The 20953-nt window shown below is 37.2% G+C and overlaps 3 protein-coding genes across 4 annotated transcripts in view; all 3 read right to left on the bottom strand.

The window, feature by feature from the left end:
- Positions 1 to 4: 4 nt before the first annotated feature.
- On the bottom strand, positions 5 to 4770 carry LOC120017108 (beta-amylase 3, chloroplastic). The gene is made up of 4 exons (XM_038870183.1): positions 2911 to 4770; positions 2357 to 2567; positions 1243 to 1353; positions 5 to 970 (listed from the first exon to the last, which is right to left on the bottom strand). The coding sequence occupies exons 1-4, from the start codon at positions 3432 to 3434 to the stop codon at positions 179 to 181; spliced, it is 1638 nt and encodes a 545-aa protein (XP_038726111.1). The 5' UTR covers positions 3435 to 4770; the 3' UTR covers positions 5 to 178.
- Positions 4771 to 7352: 2582 nt separating this feature from the next.
- LOC120017209 (poly(U)-specific endoribonuclease-B-like) lies at positions 7353 to 11154 on the bottom strand. 2 transcript variants are annotated; one of them, XM_038870353.1, is made up of 8 exons: positions 10869 to 11154; positions 10711 to 10776; positions 10544 to 10612; positions 10111 to 10185; positions 9935 to 10003; positions 8907 to 9509; positions 8358 to 8429; positions 7353 to 7828 (listed from the first exon to the last, which is right to left on the bottom strand). In XM_038870353.1, exons 1-8 carry the CDS (start codon positions 10965 to 10967, stop codon positions 7595 to 7597), a joined length of 1287 nt encoding a protein of 428 aa, XP_038726281.1. In that variant the 5' UTR covers positions 10968 to 11154; the 3' UTR covers positions 7353 to 7594. The 2 variants fall into 2 exon arrangements, with proteins under 2 accessions (XP_038726281.1, XP_038726283.1); XM_038870355.1 differs by having other exon boundaries at positions 10544 to 10606.
- Positions 11155 to 11376: 222 nt separating this feature from the next.
- LOC120017208 overlaps positions 11377 to 20953 on the bottom strand; it is a 43420-nt gene continuing 33843 nt past the window's right edge. Inside the window, exons 52-64 of the mRNA XM_038870352.1 lie at positions 20231 to 20412; positions 19619 to 20140; positions 18223 to 18400; positions 17992 to 18128; positions 16922 to 17048; positions 15660 to 15881; positions 15211 to 15570; positions 14269 to 14427; positions 13876 to 14160; positions 13586 to 13801; positions 13413 to 13465; positions 12435 to 12543; positions 11377 to 12360 (exon numbers count right to left, since the gene is read on the bottom strand). Of these exons, the coding sequence (XP_038726280.1) occupies positions 12010 to 12360; positions 12435 to 12543; positions 13413 to 13465; positions 13586 to 13801; positions 13876 to 14160; positions 14269 to 14427; positions 15211 to 15570; positions 15660 to 15881; positions 16922 to 17048; positions 17992 to 18128; positions 18223 to 18400; positions 19619 to 20140; positions 20231 to 20412 (2901 nt within the window). The 3' untranslated portion in view covers positions 11377 to 12009. The remainder of the gene's footprint in view (positions 12361 to 12434; positions 12544 to 13412; positions 13466 to 13585; positions 13802 to 13875; positions 14161 to 14268; positions 14428 to 15210; positions 15571 to 15659; positions 15882 to 16921; positions 17049 to 17991; positions 18129 to 18222; positions 18401 to 19618; positions 20141 to 20230; positions 20413 to 20953) is intronic.

The raw sequence follows: 20953 nt of genomic DNA, 5'->3' as shown, positions 1-20953 counted from the left end.
TTCAATGTAATAGATGGCATGGAGACAGTAATATGAGTCTCTGTTATTTCGGTCCTCTCAATCTATGATAGCTTGTTGAATATTTTGTTGTATATATATACGTTCTGTATAACCTGTTCGCTCTAGTCTATAATACACTAAATAATACACTCTTTTTCATGTACATGCATCTACTAATCTACACCAGAGCAGCTTCCTTGCTGATCTTCATGTTCTTGTCTTTGATAAAGCCAATGTACAGGTTAGTTCTGTTTGTGTCATCCTCTGCCAGCCTTTGATTACGACCACCTTCTGACATACTTCTAACAAATTCCACTAAGTGCCGCCAATTGTTTGCTTCAAACAGCTTTTTATTCATTCTTAGATATGTAAATGCACTCAATCTGTTGCCGGAGTCTGACATACTTGTGGCCAAAATTTGTTTAAAAGCACCTGTATCATACCTCTCCAGTGCGTTTTCCCCAGCAAGTTCTATTCCAGAAGCCTTTGTTGCCTTTTTTACTTGCTGAACTAGCCCTTCTGGTGAGCAATTTGCATTCTCAGGCTGTTCTCCATCTCTCATTTCCATGCAGGTGAAGTTGAATATGATTCTATGTTTACTAAACATCTGCGCAATTTGTAGGTAACCATCTCTGTATCTTGTATTATAGTACCCAGCAGTTAATTCTGCTGCATGGGATCTTGTTCTGTAATGCCAGTGAATTCCTGCTACTTTCCCGGAGAGTTTTGCTCCTGTTCCCTGAAATACCCCTTGAGCCGCAGCTAGGATTCTATCACCATGCTCTAGTAGCTTCCTGGAGTACCATTCTAGGAAGAACTGTCCATACTCAGTGTTCCATGTTCCATCTCTCTGGAAAAATCCAGTCTCCTCTGGGAATTGTTTGTATTGGCCAGAATCATGGGGTCCACTTCTTCCCCAGTCTTTCTTTCCCTTTGCCTCTGCTGATGCTTCCAGGGAAGCTCTCATGTACTGTTTAAATAAAAGAGAAAAGAAAATGAAAAAGCATGGTTAACAATAAAGTTCTCCGAAAAAATTGATTTTTATACCTTGTTCTTTGTTATAACTTGCTACCCTCTAACTTTTGCATTGCTATAATTGTTGTCCCCAACCCCTTCCCCCCAATGGGTTTTGCTACAATTATTGATCTACAAAGTTGGCCCTTGATAAAATAATATTTCTTTGTGGGAGAATTTGATAGGTTACTATTCTTGACAACACGCCATTTAGATTGCAAAGTTCACCTTGTCATAGCATTGAAACTCTCCTATTCCGGGAAACTTCCATGTACCGTTGCTTTCTGGATAAGATGGGTATCTCAACTCTCCACAAGGACCCATCCCCACTTGAATTTCCTGCAACAGAATTTGGATATGAGTTTCTACAATGTAGAAAATAAGGAAGGGTTTAATATGAAATGAGTTATCCCCAGGTACTGATGTGTGATATTTAATGTGTTTCAAACTGCTGGCAGTCCCCCATTAAATAGGCAATGCCCTTGTTTTATGTATTACAAAGTGTTGACATGTTTTATTTTTTGCTTACTGCTATTGTTCCTGTCACTTTTGGTATATATTAATTGAGCCACACAACTGTGATCTTTGTCAAGCATTGCGAGTGACTTATGACCAGCAATTTGTAGTTGAAGAGTTGGGGGAATTGGTAGAAAAATTTAGATTAGACAACTGTTATAAGAATGATAAATGACATGAAATTATGTGTACATAAATTATTCTGAATAAATAAAAAATAAGTCAAGCGTGGAATGTAGTTTAGTCTCCTAAAAAACTATTATTAGAACGATAATGGTGTAATTTACCTGTGCTGATTAAATTTGAGTAATAAACTACTTTGTGCCTGCTCAAGTGCCTAACTGGTGAAGTGTGTTTTTGGAGCAAGGCTTATGTCCTAACAGCTCGTGTGTTATGAATATTATGCTCTGTGATAACAGATAATTTTGTTTTATTTGGTTTCTGAACAATATTATTGTCTTTACTATTACACTCATTTGATTAATCTTATTCTTGGTTTCTGAACAATATTATTTTGACTGGTGTTGTTTACCCTTTTTTATTTTTATTTTTTATGGACAAGTCTTCTATTTATAAGTTTATAACTACAAATTGTTCTAGAAGTGATAACGAGATCCGTTCTTTAAGATGTTGTTTAGCTGCACTGGTATGTGAAGAAGGTACTCGTGTTCAGATAAAACTTCTATTTTTTGTTTAAGAAGAATGAAAACGAGATTTAGTCCATCCCCTTGTTTCTTTTGATAAAATAATTTGGTAAGAGGTAAAGGTTTCTCCTCACCACCTATCCTAAAATATAGTATCACTAAGTTGTGTTTGAGATGCTTACCTCGATAACTTCTCCTAAATAATCTCTGAATCTGTTATGGAAGCTCCTCATGTAATCACTGTACACCTGGATGGGTGTTCTTCCTCTAAGTACTGGTAATGAGTCACAACCCAGGGATATATACTCAGGATTCCTCCGGCCTGATCTGTCTGTGTAGACAAGATCAGGATTCATGCTGATCTCTTCGAGAACCCATGGAGGTAGGGGAATACTTCACATTCAAGAAGAAAAAGGTTATGAAAATCTCCAACCATGTCTATTGTCTACTATGAAGGTTTTAAGCTTTTTAGTTACCTGAAATAATGACATATTTACCTCCTTATATGACATATTGCAGATAAAATTTGTGAAAAGAAAAGAAAAGGGACTAAATCATTAGAGCTATCTTATGTATTGAGATGCGTGTGAATTAAAACATTAGAGTCATCTCTCCAAAAGTAGACTATAAGTATCTAAATTAAAACAAATAGCATATACTTCATTGAGGCATTCTCCTGTTGCATACCATCAAATAAAATGGTTAAAATATGAAAGTTTATTTGGTTTCTTCATACCTGCAAGAGTCTCCTACATTTCCTCCGCACTGATGAAAGGACATAACGACTTGGAGCTTCAAGCCATGTTTTTGCACCATTCTCACAAGCTGGACATACCCTTCCCAGTTATACTCTAGAGGTCCATCTTTCTCCACCAAACCCCACCAGGCATCTACCATTACTCCTTCGACTCCTGCACTCTTCAGGGCCATCAAGCTAGCATTCATTGCCTGTGGCCTATTCAAATGCCCACCAAGTGTTACTGTGTCAAGTGGCAGCATGACAAATACGGGCACCCTAGAGTCATTGCTACCACGAGCACCTGATAAACTGTGGAGCTTCTCCCTTTTCTCAGTTCTCCCTTGCATGGTCAAGGCTCTCTCATAAGAGAGCCGTTCTGGCGTTGAAGCCTTTGTTCTTAGATGGCAGGATGGTTTGATCTGGGAGCAGACAATTGTGCCCTTGAATTCATCTGAACTTTTGAGGCTGTTGGCGTCGTTTAAATGGATTAAGGAAGTTGAAAAACGTAATGTTAAAGTCATGTTTCTGTTTGATGTTTTGAGATGAAGAAGGCGGAAAAGAGATGCAGGACTAATGAAGGTGTCGTGCCTTCATTTATAAAAGGAAATTTAGGTTTATGGTTACGAACAAGACAATTTTGGTGGGCTCTAGTTTAAAAGAGAAAAAGTGCAAAAGATCAGAACTAGTCAGCTCACCCTTTTCAAAGTCACTTTTGGTGTCCTTGGTTACACGTTAGCAATTCTTATCTTAAAACGAAAATAGGTGCCAGACTGCCAGTTATGGTTGTCTGAGTCAATTTTCCTTCATTTTTTTGCGATGCATGTATTTATAATTTTTCACAATCTTTAAACCCTTTTCCATGTGTGCCATCCATTATGCCATAGACTTTGAAATTTTGTTTATCGGACAGTAAAATATCTTGAGTGATGGAAATCACTAATTTTTGAACAACTCTGCTGTTAGTTTGCGTGTCTTAGATAAAGGTTTGAACAACGAGTTTTACTTGCTATTATGGCTGATAAGTCTATTTTGTTACTTTAACTACTCTCTGAAGTGTATTGTAGTCTTTCTGTAGTTTTGGTTGGAAAATTTAACCCAGAATGGCTCATTTACTTTAGAGATTCCTATCAGTAAATTTTGATGAAGGGTGAATTACATATGATTAAGTGTCTATATCTGCTGGTGATGGACGATTTGATGCAATGAATTGTTTTGGTTTTCAACTCTCGGAAAACTACACTCTAAGCTTGGTACAAGTTTGTCCTTATTTTCTTCTACAAAATGGCTCTCTGTGGCCTATAGAATTTTTTTAGCTGTTTTAAATTTTTTTTGTTTTGGTAGGTTTAGGATAAGTAGACCGGAGGTGGTTTTTTCAGCTTGAATGCTTGTGGCTGCAATTAAATCCTTGATTTCCTTCATTTTTTTTTTGGTTTATCCTGAACTATTGCTAGCTTAGCTGCTCCACTGATTCATTGTGCAAGACTTGCCGAATTTTTTTGAGTGGGCTCCATTAGAATTGTCAACAGGACCAATGCTGTATACTCCTCCTATAGTCGTATGTGATAAGATTCAGGTCTTGGTGTTGTTATTCGGGAGTTAAAAATCTTTTGAGTAATAATACTTTGGGCTCCAGAAGCAATTTTAAATTTGGCATCCATGTATAATTAGCTATGTAAACTAGCTCTTGTAACGGTAAGTATTACGCATAATATTCTTTTCAAGCAGGTGTTATTATTGTGTGTCAATTAATTTACTTGAATAACTTGTCCTAGTGTATATTAGTTTTGCTAAAAAGAACTAGCATCAATGCTTCAACTAGATTGAAAATAGCCTATTTGAGTATTTCAAATATTGTCCTTTCAGATCTGATTATGATTTTCACAATCATCCTCACCATTTCTGAGGTTTCTTGTGGGCAAGAATCGTCCATGGTTCAACTCGATCAATAGGTTCATTTGACTCATCTTGCTCTACAAATTCATTTTCATTAGTTTCTATTGCTAACCTATTGTTGTTATTGAGTTTTGACTCATTTATAGATTTTTTGATCAAAGAAGAGAATATCTTCTCATAGAACACTGCATCTCATGATTCAATGATGGTATTTACACCAATTGAATCATTTGGTTCTATTACAAGAAACCTATATGCTTTACTATGTAGAGCATACCCAAGGAATATACATTCTATTCCTTTGGTACCCAACTTCTTCCTTTTTGGATCAGGTAACCTCACAATTGCTCTACAACCCCAAGTTCTTAAATAACTTAGGTTAGGTTTCTTATTTTTCCACAATTCGTATGGAGTGATATCTTTCTTCTTTAATGGTACTCTATTTAATATATGACAAGCCGTGAGTAATGCCTCACCCCAATAACCATTACTTAAACCAGAGTAACATAACGTAGCATTAATCATTTCATTGAAAGTCCTATTTTTCCTTTCCGCTACTCCATTTTGTTGTGGTGTGTAAGGTGCAGTGAATTCATGTATAATACCAACATTTTCACAAAAATCATAAAATTGATATTCGCCTCCTCTATCTGACCTTAACCTTTTTATCTTATGCATTCTAAAGATGAAGTCTTAGACAAGTTTAAAATATATAAGACTGAAGTAGAAAATGGACACATTGGAAGCCTAACTGCAAGTTTGGTTGAGAATTATGCGTGGCTTCTTTTATTGAATTGAAACTACAGAAGATGATAGCTTGCTTTTGTTCTAGTAGGGTCGATTATGCTTGGTAGTCAGCAGGCCGTGTAAATTCTTTCTTGTGATGGACATTAGACCTTATCGCTTCAATTCTCTCTGTCTCAGGGCTCATGAGTGGGGTAGAGGACTGGCGAGGATGGACAATAACTTTGAAAGGGAAACGAAGTATAGTGAAAATCTGAAGGGAATAGAAAGTTCATTATGTACTGAACTATAATGCCAAGCGTGACCAAATTGTGTGGGCCTTTTAATGGCCCCACAAGAACTATTTTGCAGTTTGTGTGATTTATGAAAGGTTGATTCACACCTGCCAAAAAAAATGGAAGAAAAAAAGGCAATAGCGAACGGCTAATAGTCAATGAAGGAAAGGTGAAGGAATTGGTGAAGTAGGTGTTGGTATCAGTGTCTTGTTCACTCACGTTGTCAAAGTAGTAGAAGGCTGAACTGGGAGGAGGCAAGTTTTGAGCCTCTTTGGGCAACTCGGTGTTGTCTTCTTGTGTGGCAATTTGTGCCAGAGGTCCCCAATTATGCCTTCTTGCTAGTGGTTCTACGTTGTTGCAACGTATTCATTCCTATGCCACATAAGTTTTCTTAGCACCTCAGCAGCCGATCAAGCCCTGTTTGTGGGGGGAATTTATTTATTTGCGTGATTGCTGGGAGGAATTTGTGGGGATAAATGGTATAATCTAATAGGGACAATTTTTTCTCGGATGAGTACTTGCGGTTGAATTGTCGTAATTACTAAATGTAGTTGGGTCTTGTCGGTGCAAACCTGCCTCTGCCGACACACTTTTCTAGTTGAAACTAAATCTGCCGTGTCTTTTAGGATACTACAGACTGGGCACACTTTTGGATGCCATATATGTCTGGGAGCATTTCAACTTTGAAAGGGTTGGGAGGAGCTTCAATTTTTTGCTATGGTTGTAGCCTCAAATCATGTTAAATCATGATTTTATTTGTTTGAAAATGATGTAAGTTTACAAGTTAAGTATTAGTGTTTAGAGTTTAGGTGTTGAGTATTAGTGTTTAGAGTTTAGGGTTTAACGGGTTTTTATTTTTTTCCCTAAAATCTATTATATTCAAACATTATAAAAATAAAAAATACTAAAAAACACATTTTTAATGCATTATTTAAGATAGTTTTGAAGGAGAATTGTAATCCCATCCTGCTTTCGAAATATCTCGAGAGTTTTCATTAGATATTTTGATGAACGTTTCCTTTTTTATTATCATTATCATACTAACCAAAATATATTTTTGACAAGATAATTTCGGCGAGCTTCTCATCCATCCTTTTCAATTCTGTTTGGACGTGTGCGCGCAAAAAAATTTAGCAGACATTGCGTCTTACCAAATCTTCGCTTAGGGAAGATCAAATGTATTTGATATGTTACCATGAAATAATAAACAATTCTTCCACCTAGTTCCTTTCCATATAAGCTACAATCAGATATGTGCCAGTGTCTCATTCAACGGAGGTATGAGGTTCACACAGCAAAAAAGAATGGCAAGTTCTGAATCTACGTATCTATCTGACTAACAAAAATCAGACACGAAAGGGGAAAAAAAAACCGTAGTACGAAAAGCTATATAAACAAAGGGTCAGATTTTGTGCCTCACATGAGTCACAAGAAGCTTGAAGACTCAACTCACCAAAAGGGGCAAAAAAATCAACAATGGAAATGCATTTTATCTAAGTTCTATTCTATTCAAAAAGAAGGGCAAAAAAGAGGGAAAAAAGAGAGTGTATTGCGTTCAATAACAGACGAATATCAATCAGTGTATGAGCACACTTTTAATAAATACAAACATTTCATTCAAAACAAAAATAAATATAAATATGATTGGTCTCCAGTATCATAAATAGTGATAATATGTAGACTTCCGTAACAAAATGATTTCAAACATGTTAGAGCACTCAATATTTCATTTTACCTGGATTACTTGGGGGTTGAAGGAAAGCATAAACTCAAGACTCTGCTACCGGAAATACGGAACCTATTCTCTCTCCAAATCGGTAGCACTTTATATTGACTGGGCATGGACCCAGCTGAATATGGTTGTCCTCTCCACCAACATAGAAACACAGAGTGTATAATGCAATTTCAAACTCCGGGCTCACACCAACTAGAGTGCTTGAAACAGATTTTAGTACACCATTCCATTCAAACTGAATTGTGAGCAATTGGGTCTCAGAGTCCGGCTGCAAGATAAAATGGGGAAAACATCAAGCAAAGAATGATGTATTGCACAAGAAACACTCGGGATGAGCAAAGTTATATTTAGATCCGAGCTTGGTAGAAAGGGAAAACTTTCTTCGTAAACACAATCAGAAATGAAAAGGAAAAAACTAGGTTTCTTGGACAAATTTATACATGCATACGAGGCACAAACAAGCAATGACATGAACTTGGTTTCTTGGACAAATTTATACGTGCATAAGAGACAATAACAAGAAATGACGTCCATATTAATGCATGCATAACAGCGGTAACTTATCATATTCATCAATCTGGCGCAAAGTTGATCACTGTGGTAAATGGCGAAGAAACTCAAGACTAAAAAGGTGCAGATACATTAGGAAATGATTCCACCTCAGCAGCAAAAATATTTGAAAAGAATGAATAGAATGGTGCTGCTGATATATAAAAGTTTCTAGCATAGCTTCAATCTCCTTCTCATACGCCAGTTTGTCATCTTCCATATGAAAGATCAAAAAGGATAATACTCACAATCTCTCCTCGACGTCTTGGGAAAATGAATCCTTGATAGTCGACCCTCCCTTTTACTTCCTCTAGGTAAAACTGGACAAAACAGATAACAAATATAGAAAAAAAGAATGAAAACAAGTTAGTTCTTCGTTGGTATCTAAAAAGAATTTTGTTCATCAAGAAATCCTGGACTGCTAGCTTAACAACACTGCCAGGTTAAGGTCCATACAAATTTTAAGATCACTTGTTTTGTACTTTTTAAGAGCATTACGACAAACTTTCACTGCAAATAACAACCATTGACCAATTGCTCTATTTCAAATCTATTTAGAGCTACAGTGATAGCATAATGCATGCCCATTTAATTGTTGACTGCCAAATCTCTCAGCATTTCTCTAATCTACTATTCCATTGAAGTAAACGAGATAAGAAACAAGATCCTCATAGGCTACAGATATATAAATAACAGTGTGAGAAATCACTTGAATCCTATTGATATTAATTTCATTATGGCATGACAGGTTGCATTCAATATAAGGCAAAAACGTATTAAATAAGAAAAAGACTAACCTGAACCCAATTATGGAAGCCAGAAACGTCTCCTTCTCGCTTGATTTCCCCAACAAAAACATGTTCAAAAGCAGAGGAGGAACCAAATGTACCGCCTCGTCTATAAAGATCAAACCAGAGACTTGTCATCGTTCTTTTAAAATCCTGATAGTTTTCAGACACCATGCCTTTGAGTGCGAGGTACTTGTGAAGATATTTAATTGGCGCAGTTCTACTGATTTCTTCTATAAAAGCATCTTGCTCTTGTCTCTCTTCAGATGTGACAACTTCTTTGGCCCCTTCATTTGGATTATAATTATCTAGCAGAGAACAAAAACGAGAAAAAGTAGGCCTCCTGAACACATCTTTGCTTAGCCAGGAAAACAGGCTTCCTTGTGCCATATCTTCTTTCTGGTAAACCTTCTTTCCTTCACCAATGTCAATCTCATAGTCCTTTCCAGGTGTTAAACGGTTTAAATCAAGTTCCCAAAGCTTGTAGCAAGCATTAGACAGGTCAGCGAGTTCTAATTCAGATGGCACTAAACTAGCACCAAGTTCAACATCCTCGGAGTAATCTTGCTCACTAGGTGGCCGTTTGTAGCCATTCCATTGATCCGTCTGCACCTGGCAAAGTGGCAATGCATTAATAAAAAAATGTCAAACACAAAAGTCACAATAAAAGTAAGTTTCTTCACACATGGCATCATACAACATTACAACTTCACATGTTTTATAAATTAGAAGAATTCTCTCTCTAAGTCATATCTCCAATATCTTTCACATCCAAAAGAAGAGTGATATGGCATAGGCTTATTTATTGAACACAAAGGTAAAATTTCCATGACCAAAGTCTTATTGAGGATGTTGCAACTCACTAAGATGGATTGTAAGTTTGAAGATGTAATACATACAAAGCAAAGTTTAAGATGAAACTCCCAAAAATAAATAGGCCCCAAATATCTACCAAACACGACAATCTGTGACTAACCAAATAAAATAAATTGAGGACCAAAAAGTATTTAAAAGTGATAAAATGAAGAGGAACTAACTTTCTGGGGTCTCCTCGGAGACTTTTTGCCAACAGTGGTCCAACCATCGTTACTCCCTTCTTCATTATCCTACATTAAAGTTATATTTCAAATGCTTTTACTTACAAAAATTTCCAAAGACCATCGCATGAGATAAGAAAAGGATGAAAATGTTAAAGAGAAGATGGATAATTAACCTTTCCGTGCCATTGGTTTTGACCATAATTGTCTTTCTTGTCACCTTCAATCTCTTCACTCTCTTCATGCACAGCCTATATGGGAGATATTTACAAAAAGACATATTGTTGAATAACCATAGAAGGATCTAGATGATAGAAAATTTACAAATCTATCTTTCTCATCCACATCCAGCTTTCCATGAGTAGAATCATCTAACTTCTTGACATTTATTAGCAAATACCAGTAACAGAAATTCTGAAAGAATGAAACACATTTTCTGAATATTATTGATTAAAAAAGACAGTAAGGCAGTACCAATTATTTGTAAAAGAATTCCAAGTTCTTGCTAAATTTTAACAATGCCGTCGCATGCTAGATCTAGCACCTCGATCATGAATCAAGTCACCCACACATATCTACTAATTAATAAAATGAAAAATCGAGAACAACCTTTTGGGGACGCCTTGAAGGTCTAGAACATTCACTCCCCCACTGGTCATTTTTGCCTTGATTCTGTTCCTGCAATAACAAAATATTAAAATAACGAAAATCGCAATCGCATATAGATTTCAAATACCTGAAAAAATCAAAATAAAAAATCGAAGCCAAACTAAAACCTGTCTGTTCCAACGACTCCGATCGCGATCCAGATCCTGATCCTTATCATCTTCACCGGATACCACCTGCTCGTTTTACCACCAACACAGAAGAACGGATCATCCAGTAGCAACAAAGAGAGATCATAATATAATTTTATTTCGACGCAGATTCGAACCTCTGCCCAAGTGGATCGGGACCGTTCATCTCGTGAATCATTGTCCCTGTTGTCTCCGCCAAGCGCAACGTCCAACAAACCCTTGATCAGGCCCTCCATTTTCGACAGATTGGGAGAGAAGAAGAAAGAGCACCACAGAACAGACTGGTCATTCCACTCTCACAGCTGAACAATGTCAATTGCTGCGACAGATTGGCGGGGATTGGTAATGGCAGCATTTGTAATTATCCATTCAGTGAGACGCAGACGTTCAATCCACAAAATCGTCAACACTTGGATGGCAGTAACCGTGCCACGTCGCCAAATGAACAAACAAGTTCTATACCTTTCCTTCCCGTATATTTTTTGGCACAGCTGTACAAAGAGACGCAATCACTCAGGAAATAAAGTCCATAGCCAGTCTTTTGAAAGTTTAAAAGTGAAGATTGGGTTCAATTCTCTTTGTTAATTTTGTCCCCAACACAAACCAAAGTGACTTTTTTTGTATACTTGTACAAACGAGCAACATATTAAGCAATACCATCAATCACTTTGCTAGAGAGACCAAATAACCTAGGCGAGTGCACCGAGCACTCTTAAGCTACAAATAGTATAAAGCCAAGCATGCTCGAGGGCTCCATCAGCAAGCAACTGGCGACAGTCACCCTCGCCCTCAAAACAAAAATCACAAGATTCATCAGCTATTAAACTTATATAAGAACAAAGATACTAGACTCGGTGCTAGACTCGATTCATAAACACCGGAAAAGTATCCCACCCAATAAGCTGTCATTGCTCATTTCGTTCTCTGCAAGGAGATATAACCAGTCACTGGATCATCAGAACTGCAGAAAAATTTCGATGCCCCAACCCGCTCTTCAGCTGTGTTTTGAAATGGGATACAACACAACAGATTTAAAAACTGCAGGGACACCTACAATAGGTACAATGGAGTGCCCCTAGACCAAAAACGAAGGGAAATTCTGTTCCTCCATCATGTAGTATGTAAATATAATTTCTAGAGCCACAAAACTGTGACGGATTCATGTCTGCTCCATGGTGATCCAACCTTCTGTACTGCAATCAGCAAAAACAGGTAGCTGGAGAGAAGTCTAGGTACACTGAAATTTTGTGAAAGAACCCCACTATGTGAAACATAGAATCACTGAGATCCTGACGACAACGAAGGCTGGGCCTGGGGATCATCACGGACCCTCATGGGTTTCCAGTCAGATTCTTCTTTCAATTGTCTTAAAGCAACAAAGTGAAGAGCGTCGCTGTGGACTTGATAAATATGGCATGCCCAAGGATACGAATCTGGAGCAGACCAGACCTTTTGCTCTTCAAACTCAGTCTCCTCTTCAAGTGACTCTGCCACACAGTAAACCAAATTGGTTTCTGGTTCTTCAAAACCAGCTATGGCAACACAGCCAGGCGAGACAAATCCTTCTGGAGCTCGTGGATGCCAAATTGATACCGGAGTTATGTAGTCATCCAAGCAGTTCCTCCACACCTACAAATCTCCATACAGTTAACATCATTTTTTAACTTCAAGTATCAACTTCAATGCCAACATTTAATAGTTACCAGGTCATAACCCACAGGAACTGCAAACAGTCCATCAATGTAACCATAAACTGCAGCAACATTTGGAGGATGGCTGCCAACATGAGCTATATCTCCGATGGAGACATACCTACGATAAAGAAAAAATACTATGTCACAGTTCTAAAAATTATAATATAAATATTAAAATGACAATTTTAAAAACAAAGGAGGTTGTAGATCAATAAATACAAGGAAAAATTCCTCCACCTCAAATCAGCAGTCTAATCTTTAAATGTCTTAAGATGAAAGAGAGCTCTCTCTCCAGACACAATGACATTGAAACATTTTTCTTCAACTATAAAACACTTCCAACAACTGGACCTGGATATCAGCAAACACACCGTTCTATTCCCAACATTTAGAGCCTTTTCCAGATTTGAGTTCATACATCAACGGTAGTTAAAAAAACTTCAGATCACAATGAGTATGAAGATTAAAGCTGCAAAGGACAACATTTAAAACAGGCCAAGAGAACTCATCATGGAACCAGTATCCAACTTCAATGCCAGGGCTTCTATAAATGACGACAGAATCTACAAATAACCGTCACTGCAAGGCACGGTTACAGGAGAGGATATTGGTCTGGAATGAAACTAAAATCTAAACAACATGCCCCTTGGTTGCTTGAGCTGTATATTAATTTGTAACAGCACCAACTCCATCCCACTTTCCATCGTTGAATGTTGTCAACTTAAGATCATCCAGGTTCCATGTATGATGGGCAAGTATCAAATTTTACAAATATCTTGGCCACTCAAGGAAAAAAAAATCACGCTTTTCAAGCACTTGTCTTAGCATTATGGTGCAAACACAAAGCGGTGATTTGTGGCAACATCAAAATGTTGAAGAACAAATATGATTACTGTAAAGCATATTAGAAGATAAAAGAAATTATAATCACTCCAACAAGAGAGAAATAATTGAGACATGGGACATTAGATGAAAAACAGCAATTACCCCTCTGGACAAATGGGTCTCCAAATGCTACATATTCCATCATTACCTGAAATCTGGAAAAAAAAAAATCATGTTTTAAAATGACAGTCTTGGTCACATGCAGAAATCTGGATAACGGTAAGTGAAAATAATGAAATGCATTGAGGATGGTAAGCAAAGTAAAAAAAAAAAACCTGCTTTTTACACAATGTGCATCGACTTTTTGACTCTCGCTCGCTGCTCCAGATCTTTGCAAAGTTAATACTGTGTTTAACAAATCTGCTTTTCTCCGTGGCTGAGCTGAGTAATAAGAGCTCTCTTGATTCGACAATCTTTTTGCGTGGGGTACGTGGTCCATTCCCATCAGTCTCACTCCAAGCAAAATAGACATGTCTTTGGCTTGAAGGAACCTGCTAATGGGTAGTTCTTTCAGATTACATATACGTTATCTTAGAAACAAAACAGTCCAATGTGCAGTGACAACCTTTAAAGGTAAGCATTTCATGTGAGATTGATATGATTTCCACATCTTATGCACTACTGAACATATCTTAATGGCTTGTGGTTCTCGTCCTTCCAGAGCTTCTTCGACACTGCACTTTATAACTCGCACAAAATTTTCTGATCTCCTGAAATTCTTGAGATGGAGGATCAGGTGAGAGGGCTGTTGGCAGCCTGCTTTTGCCAATTCTATTGCCAAGAGCTCTTGCCATGGCACATCCCACATGATTTTGCAAGGCTTTTTATCCATCTTGTCTGGAGCTGGACACTAGATGAAAGAAGAGAAGGCAGCGAAGCAAATGACTTAGAAAACATGCAGTAATCAATTAGAACACCATCATCATATAGTTATATACATGCAAATATCCTTTACAACCTGCAATAACATGACGCGTTTGTTGGTCACCAAGACAATCCTTTGGTAAGGCACTATAAAATATTCTTCATAATAGTCTGACAAAGCAAATTTCGAGGGCTCCTTGAATATTTCAGTACAACCAAAATGTCGACTTGCCTCGGCGAGGTGTAGTATCATCTGAAATCAAACACAGAAAAAAAATAAAGAAGATACATTTTTAATTAAATGGAGCCACATCAACAAATATACAAATAAGCTTTGTCAAGAACTTACAAAGCGAGTAGTTATTGATTGATATCAAATCTTGAGCACTTGCATATATATATACACTATTTTGAGAATCAGAGGGATATAATGCCATACTTACATTAAAATTTACTTTCACAGCATTACCTGTGTGGCAATTTTACACAGTTCAAAAACAATGATGAACATTTTTTTACAATAAACAGCATGCTGCAAGAATATGTAAGAGCGTCAACATTGTTTTAATTCAACAACATACCAAGTTAATTTACACCATTTTAATACTGCAAATGGAAAGATATTCCTAGTGGAAATACAACACCGTCCAACTGAGCATAATAAGACCCCATCCCATCAACTGGACTTAGTATTTTAAATCCAGTCTTACTTTATTAGGATCTAAAAATATGAATTTACAATAACCGCACGAATGGCAAGTGCATGAATTCCAAGCCATCACCAAAAGTAAAACAAAGTGAATGATGTCAAATTTCTGTCAAAATGCCTATTTGATGAGAGAGTTGAACCCCCTCAAACAGAAAACATGAAGCCCAGAAGTTTTAGCAGTGATTCTCATCAGAATCTTCATGTGCATTGACAAAAACATGTTAAACCACATTCATACCTCAACTCAACTTCAGCTTCAATCTTGAACTATAAAGTACGTCTTAACAAGTCACACAGCATTCAGTGAGACGAAAAAGCAATTGTTACCTGGCCAATAGCTTCTCTCTCACAATATTCTCTCAGTACACCATCAGCATGAATGGTCCTGGGATTTCTGATTCTTTGAAAGGTGGTTTTGTTATTCAGAAACTCTAAGAACTTGGAACAACTTGCTCCAATTCCGTCAACAGTCAATGAGAAAAAATCCAATGCACCACTAACTGGTTGCACAATAAATCCTACAAAGGCGTGTCCAAGCCCATGAGCAAGTCCTAGGAGACCATTCTGCCGGGCACTTTCCACAGGCTTTCTAACCATTCCAGATACCCCAAAAGCTACACCTTGTGCCAGGGCTTCTGTCCCTTGAATAATCCCATCACCAACCCCAGTGATTCTCCTTGACCATACCTGATCCAATATGGCGTTATACTCCATATTAATTGCATAACTGAAGTTGTTACAGAACTATAAATGCATGTATGCATATATGTAAATACCTGCTTAGACCGTAGCTGCAGAAACTGTCCATCAGTTGAAAGCTCAGCAAACCCTTTACTAAGAGAGGCCAAAGTTGAACTCGTCATACCGAGTACATCTACTGAAAAAATCAGGTGCAAAGGGTTATGGATAAGATCTCTCCATATACGGTTTCCAATCGCAGGAAGAATGGAACTTCTTCGCATAAATCTGTTTCTGTGCATTACCCTCCTGAGGTGCACCTGAGATGAAGAGATCAGAGTATTACATAGAATGGTAGCTTTCCATCACGATTGTGTCTAGTAGTAACTTAATATCAATAACATTACCATAGAAAAGTTCGTTGAGGCCTTGTGCCACCGAATGTGTTTTGGTAGAGAAACCAACACGGCATATGCTCAGAATTAGACATTACAATAAGATACAGACCCTGGTTGAGCCAAAAGTATTTAGTTCTCGTAAAATTTTCTACTTTGCCATTTGACCAAAAGGCTAACCTAATCGGTGAGGGCATTTCAATTCATTTATACAACTAACAAGGTCTGAAACATGTCACAAGATAAGAGAATGAATAAGAGACTGAAGCAAAAAAGGAAAAGGAATTGACTGCTGCTGTCTGTCTTTCATAAACAAGTACGTTCTATCACTGACCCTTTTAACAGTACCAAAATGTGATAACTCAGACCCAAGTATTGAGAACAAATCGGTATCTTTTCTCGTACAAGAGCAACTAAGACCGAAACCAGGTCTTAAGAAACATTAGAACACCCAAAAAAGATAACGTGTGATACAGAAGCTAAGGAAAAGATTTTGTTAACCAACAGTTTAGCAAGTATTGCAGCACAATATAGTTTTCTTATTCAGTTATAGCTATTGTATTTCAAATGCTTTTTATTTACTTTATTACCATATCATAAAAGCCTAGGTTTATCAATTTAAGGGCCAAGATACTACTTGTTGGAATTCTAGGTTCTCAGCCAATAACGGGCATAAACCAAAGGAGCATTTATTCACAATGCATCAATTTTAACCATTAAAAATCAATAATATGGAAATTATGCACCAGATGATCTAATTTGCCAGTAGTCCAATTTAAATAAATAGTTAAATGGGAGGAATTTTAGCGCCCGTCAAATGACTCAAATTACAACCTATATCATCTCAAATATCAACTACAAAGCTTTTTTGTTTTTCTTTTCTTTTTTTGCGTTTGAACTTTTAGAATATAAGAAGTCTTGGTTAGAAGTCTCATTTCCAATACTTCCAGGGCTGGTTTTTTTACCTGAATTTTGAAAGCATTTCCAACTGCAGATAATATGGGGCTCCACATCCCTAGAACTCCATGGGGTCTTTGAGCCGGTGCTGTTACTAGCGACACCTTCAGCCTTACTTCTGACACATCTATTAGGCTGAAAAATCATGTACACGAGCATATATATCATACTCTATCCAAATCATGTCCCAAAATTACATTAGCTCAACAGATTTCGAAGTTACATAACTCAACAAAACAAACATGTAAACCCATAAAATCATTGTAAGATATACGAAAGCTGCAGTATGATGATACAGCACACATAGTTGCATTGATTTAGCTAAAGGAGAAAATAGAACTCCTAACATGAATTCACAAGGTTATTACAAGCCCAGTCAAATAATATAGGGTAAGGGCACGAGAAGAGAGAAAAAAAAGACTCCAAAAATATCTTCTATTACAATTGAGAACTGTGAGACATAAACATGCTCAGATTCCAAAACAAAACAAATTGAAATGTACGATGACGTAAATCGGCATTATTGGAATAAATAAAAGATTCTGGCAAAGTTTGGCTCCACTATAAATCTGCATTCTTATTTTGCTGCTAAAAGAAGAGGGAGGAAAGGGGAGAGAAATTGTGCAAAAAAAAGTTACATAAGATGATGAGGTGAAGCTACAAAAAGACTTAAAGCATTCAAATCATTTGTATTACACTACTAAAGTTCGGGAAAGCAAGAAATCATCTATGAAACTAACAGCAAAAATGGATGATTAAAATTAAGATCAATAAAGGCATTATAAACAGATAACATTTAAATCCATATAGAAAGTAAAATCTTAGTTACATCTTAAAGAAATACTCGGTGTGCATGTGCAAGTGTGTGAAGTGTGTCAGAGAGAGGAGGGAAGGAGAGGTTAGTAGAGCTGTGGTAACAAAAAACGTAATATTGATCTGAAAAATCCAACTCAGGCAACAAAGTCTCTTACCTAGCCAACACTTCAGAGTTCAGCCAACACGTATACCAAATCTATTTCCAGGAAAATCTACTAAAGTTCCACTTTTCAGTAATAGACGGAAAAAACAGGAATCTTACTCAATTTGTATCTCTGGATCAACTTGTGTGACACTAGAACTGTGGGGTACGCGATCTAGACGAAGATTGTTATAGAAATCCACCAAGGTCCAGATGATTGGTTCATGGATATTAATCCTCCAACACTTATCAGTCACCTGTAATGCCATAACAAGTTTTCATGATTTGGATGCATGCCGGTCTAACTATATCCAATAACTATATGGCAAAGTATTATGTTCGAAGTATTACCCTTATATACACATAGGGGTAAACCTGGACACTATCAATCTTCTCATTACGTGTTGTAATAGTCATCTTGAACACAGAATGCTGTAAGTCAGGAATTTGCTCAGGAGCCAAAAGCACTGGCATTATTGTAAGAGGAAGCTGATTGTCGATCTGCAACCGACCCAATATGAGTTTGAACCTGGCAAGAACCACCATCAGCACTAGCCACTACGTCTATTTTACACAAAAGGCATTAATTCAACAAGATGATATGCATTAATAAAGGCTAAAACAAATAACCAGTTTCATGTATCCATATTAATCAAAGTGATTGGTTTTTCATAAAATATGCATCAGATGTCGCAAAAGGTCACTCTGTCAAGCCCTTAACAGCAAAAGAATAAAAAAAAAGCCTCCTGAGCATGTGGACACTGCCTATATCATATAAAAAAAGAGAGATGAAAAAGAAAAAAAGATCAGCAACATGCACCTAAACGGAGGCAGACCTGTCTCAATTACTTAAAGCTCTTTAGTTTAGTTTTTTTTTTTTTTAGTTTCTTTTCACTTTTTCTTGGGAAGAGAGAGGAAGGACAGGTGCTGGGAAAAGAAAACGTTTTATAATATCACTACTTGGACTAGCTCCGATTGTTTTGAACTAATAGGCCATTCCCTTTATGACAACATAATCTAGAAAAGCAATGGTGAATTCCCACATGCTCTTAGCTTACTTCTACGAAAGATTTTGTAAAAGACTTCCTTTTCACTGTTCTATAAGCATGGCAACTGAAAAAACTATCCCTGCAATTAACCCGCAGATATTATTTTGGAGTGGTTGGTTACTCAAACATCGAAGCATGCAATCAGATAATACTCGTCCAGGTTCTGGGGTACTTCATACACTAAACATCGTCCAGTCCTCGTCATTTAGAATGTTAGAATATGATATAAATGATTTGAAATGCCCCAACCTAACAAGTTAGCTTATTGGGTGGAATGACAATGTAAATTATAAGAGGGGAGGTCTTTATGATCCCACAGATTAGATCAAATCTATGATCCAACACTGGCAAAATATTAAATTCAATCTCCGCAAATCTGCATTTCATCTGTCAAAGATTTTTGCTAGATCACATTCATGCAAAAGAGAGAAATAAGATGAGACATCGTTCCTAATTATTAGTAGGGTCCAAAGGGACAAACATAGATTCTTCTTTATATCAGTAGAAGGATGCAGTTATCTTGAGCCACCTACCGCCACTTGCTCTAAAGGAACATCACATATGAATTGTTGAAAATTTTAGTGACGCAAACAAACCTATAAAGCGATCATTAGACTGCTAAACGAAAGGAGGTTATGCCCGAAGTCTTCCCATGTAAAGAACGAGCGACTCGAGCATAGAGGGTGATACAGAATTACCTGCTTGTTCTCCCACAATCATATCCAGTCGAATATGAAATGAAGACTCTCTCAAAGTATAAGTAAGACAACTCTTTTGGTCTATGATCCACCACAGAAATCCCGAAAACTCCCAACTCCACTACCAGCTCTAGTGGTGTGCTATTTGTCTGCATCTCACTCTGCATGTAAGAACCTGCCCAGTTCCCAGTAGACACTGAAGACTTACCTTGACCATGTGAGCATGACGGCAACATTCTGCAATCAGTGAACCTGGCAACCTTAATAGGACCAATTTTCGTGACAAGGAATTGTACACCTAGTTCCCCTTCCTCAAGCAAGCACAACCCAGTGGTTTCTAGATCGAGTTTGAAAACTTGCGTATGACAACCACTAACAATCGTAGCATCAATAGACTTTTGGCCATATGGATCTTCCCAAGTGAAGCTCGTCGTTGACAAGGGTTCTAACTGAATCCAAGTATTGTCAGAGAATCCAGACTGACGAATGCTGATTGTTTTGTTCATCGTTCTGTTCTCAATCCTGTTATGTTAAGCTTTATTAGTTAGTCAAAAATTTCTTTCATAAAATACATCCAAACATGCAAGTGTGTGATTAGAGTAAGAGGAGCACCTCATTGGACCATTAGCAGATCCAAGGCGGAATACAACAATAAAACGTGATCCTTCTTGGTAGCCCCGTATTTCAGCCCTCAAAAACATCCTAGTACCATCATGTCTCCTCAAAACCAGGGAGATAGTGTCCTCTTTTGTTATTTGAAGAGGAAAAGACCATTCTGTGTGCTCAAGTCGAACCTGGGAGCGCAAATGTCGTAAATTCACAAAAGAATATGGATAAATTTTCAATGCAGAAAATTAAATAGACAAATTTTCGTGTGCATAAACACAGACACATATACGCGATACGTAAATAGGTAAATTGCACAGTTGAACAAAAAGAAATGTGGCAAAATGGCACAATTTTTTTGAGGTCCCAAGTCTTGAGATTGATATGGTATCATAGGAGTCTTCCTGAGCTTAAGAATTTAGGTCGAGTGTTGCTAACTCATTTTATCATATCCCTTGTACATGCAAGCTCCCATGGTTAGAAATTTCTTTTTTTCATCTTATTTAATTCTTTAACGTCTACAATTCAAGCACTTTCAATCAGTCACACTCATTCAAACCCTGAAATTTTCAATCTTCAAAAGCTAGACACCTAAACAATAAACTATACCCCAGAATGAAACATCAACAGAATTTTCCTGATATTCAGTTGGAATATAACGTTCTGAGCTCACTAAAACCTCCATTCAAAGCAGAAATTTTCTATAGTTAAGATAAATTGTCACTGTTT

Source organism: Tripterygium wilfordii, chromosome 15 (genome assembly GCF_013401445.1).
Source record: "Tripterygium wilfordii isolate XIE 37 chromosome 15, ASM1340144v1, whole genome shotgun sequence".
In the NCBI taxonomy this organism is placed as follows: Eukaryota; Viridiplantae; Streptophyta; class Magnoliopsida; order Celastrales; family Celastraceae; genus Tripterygium; species Tripterygium wilfordii.
The sequence above is the reverse complement of the archived record's forward strand: the minus strand, read 5'-3'. Positions and strand labels throughout refer to the sequence as shown.

Bases quoted from the DNA above. Each gene is read 5' to 3' on its own strand.
- LOC120017108 (XM_038870183.1), bottom strand. From the start codon at position 3,434: ATGACTTTAACATTACGTTTTTCAACTTCCTTAATCCATTTAAACGAC. The intron at 1,354-2,356 runs GTAAGCATCTCA...ATTCTGTTGCAG, and splicing joins ATTTAGGAGAAGTTATCGAG to GAAATTCAAGTGGGGATGGG. The intron at 971-1,242 runs GTGAACTTTGCA...TTATTTAAACAG, and splicing joins AGTTTCAATGCTATGACAAG to TACATGAGAGCTTCCCTGGA.
- LOC120017209 (XM_038870353.1), bottom strand. From the start codon at position 10,967: ATGGAGGGCCTGATCAAGGGTTTGTTGGACGTTGCGCTTGGCGGAGAC. The intron at 10,613-10,710 runs GTTTTAGTTTGG...TTGTTATTGCAG, and splicing joins GGAGTCGTTGGAACAGACAG to GAACAGAATCAAGGCAAAAA. The intron at 10,004-10,110 runs GTTAATTATCCA...ACTTTAATGTAG, and splicing joins AAAACCAATGGCACGGAAAG to GATAATGAAGAAGGGAGTAA.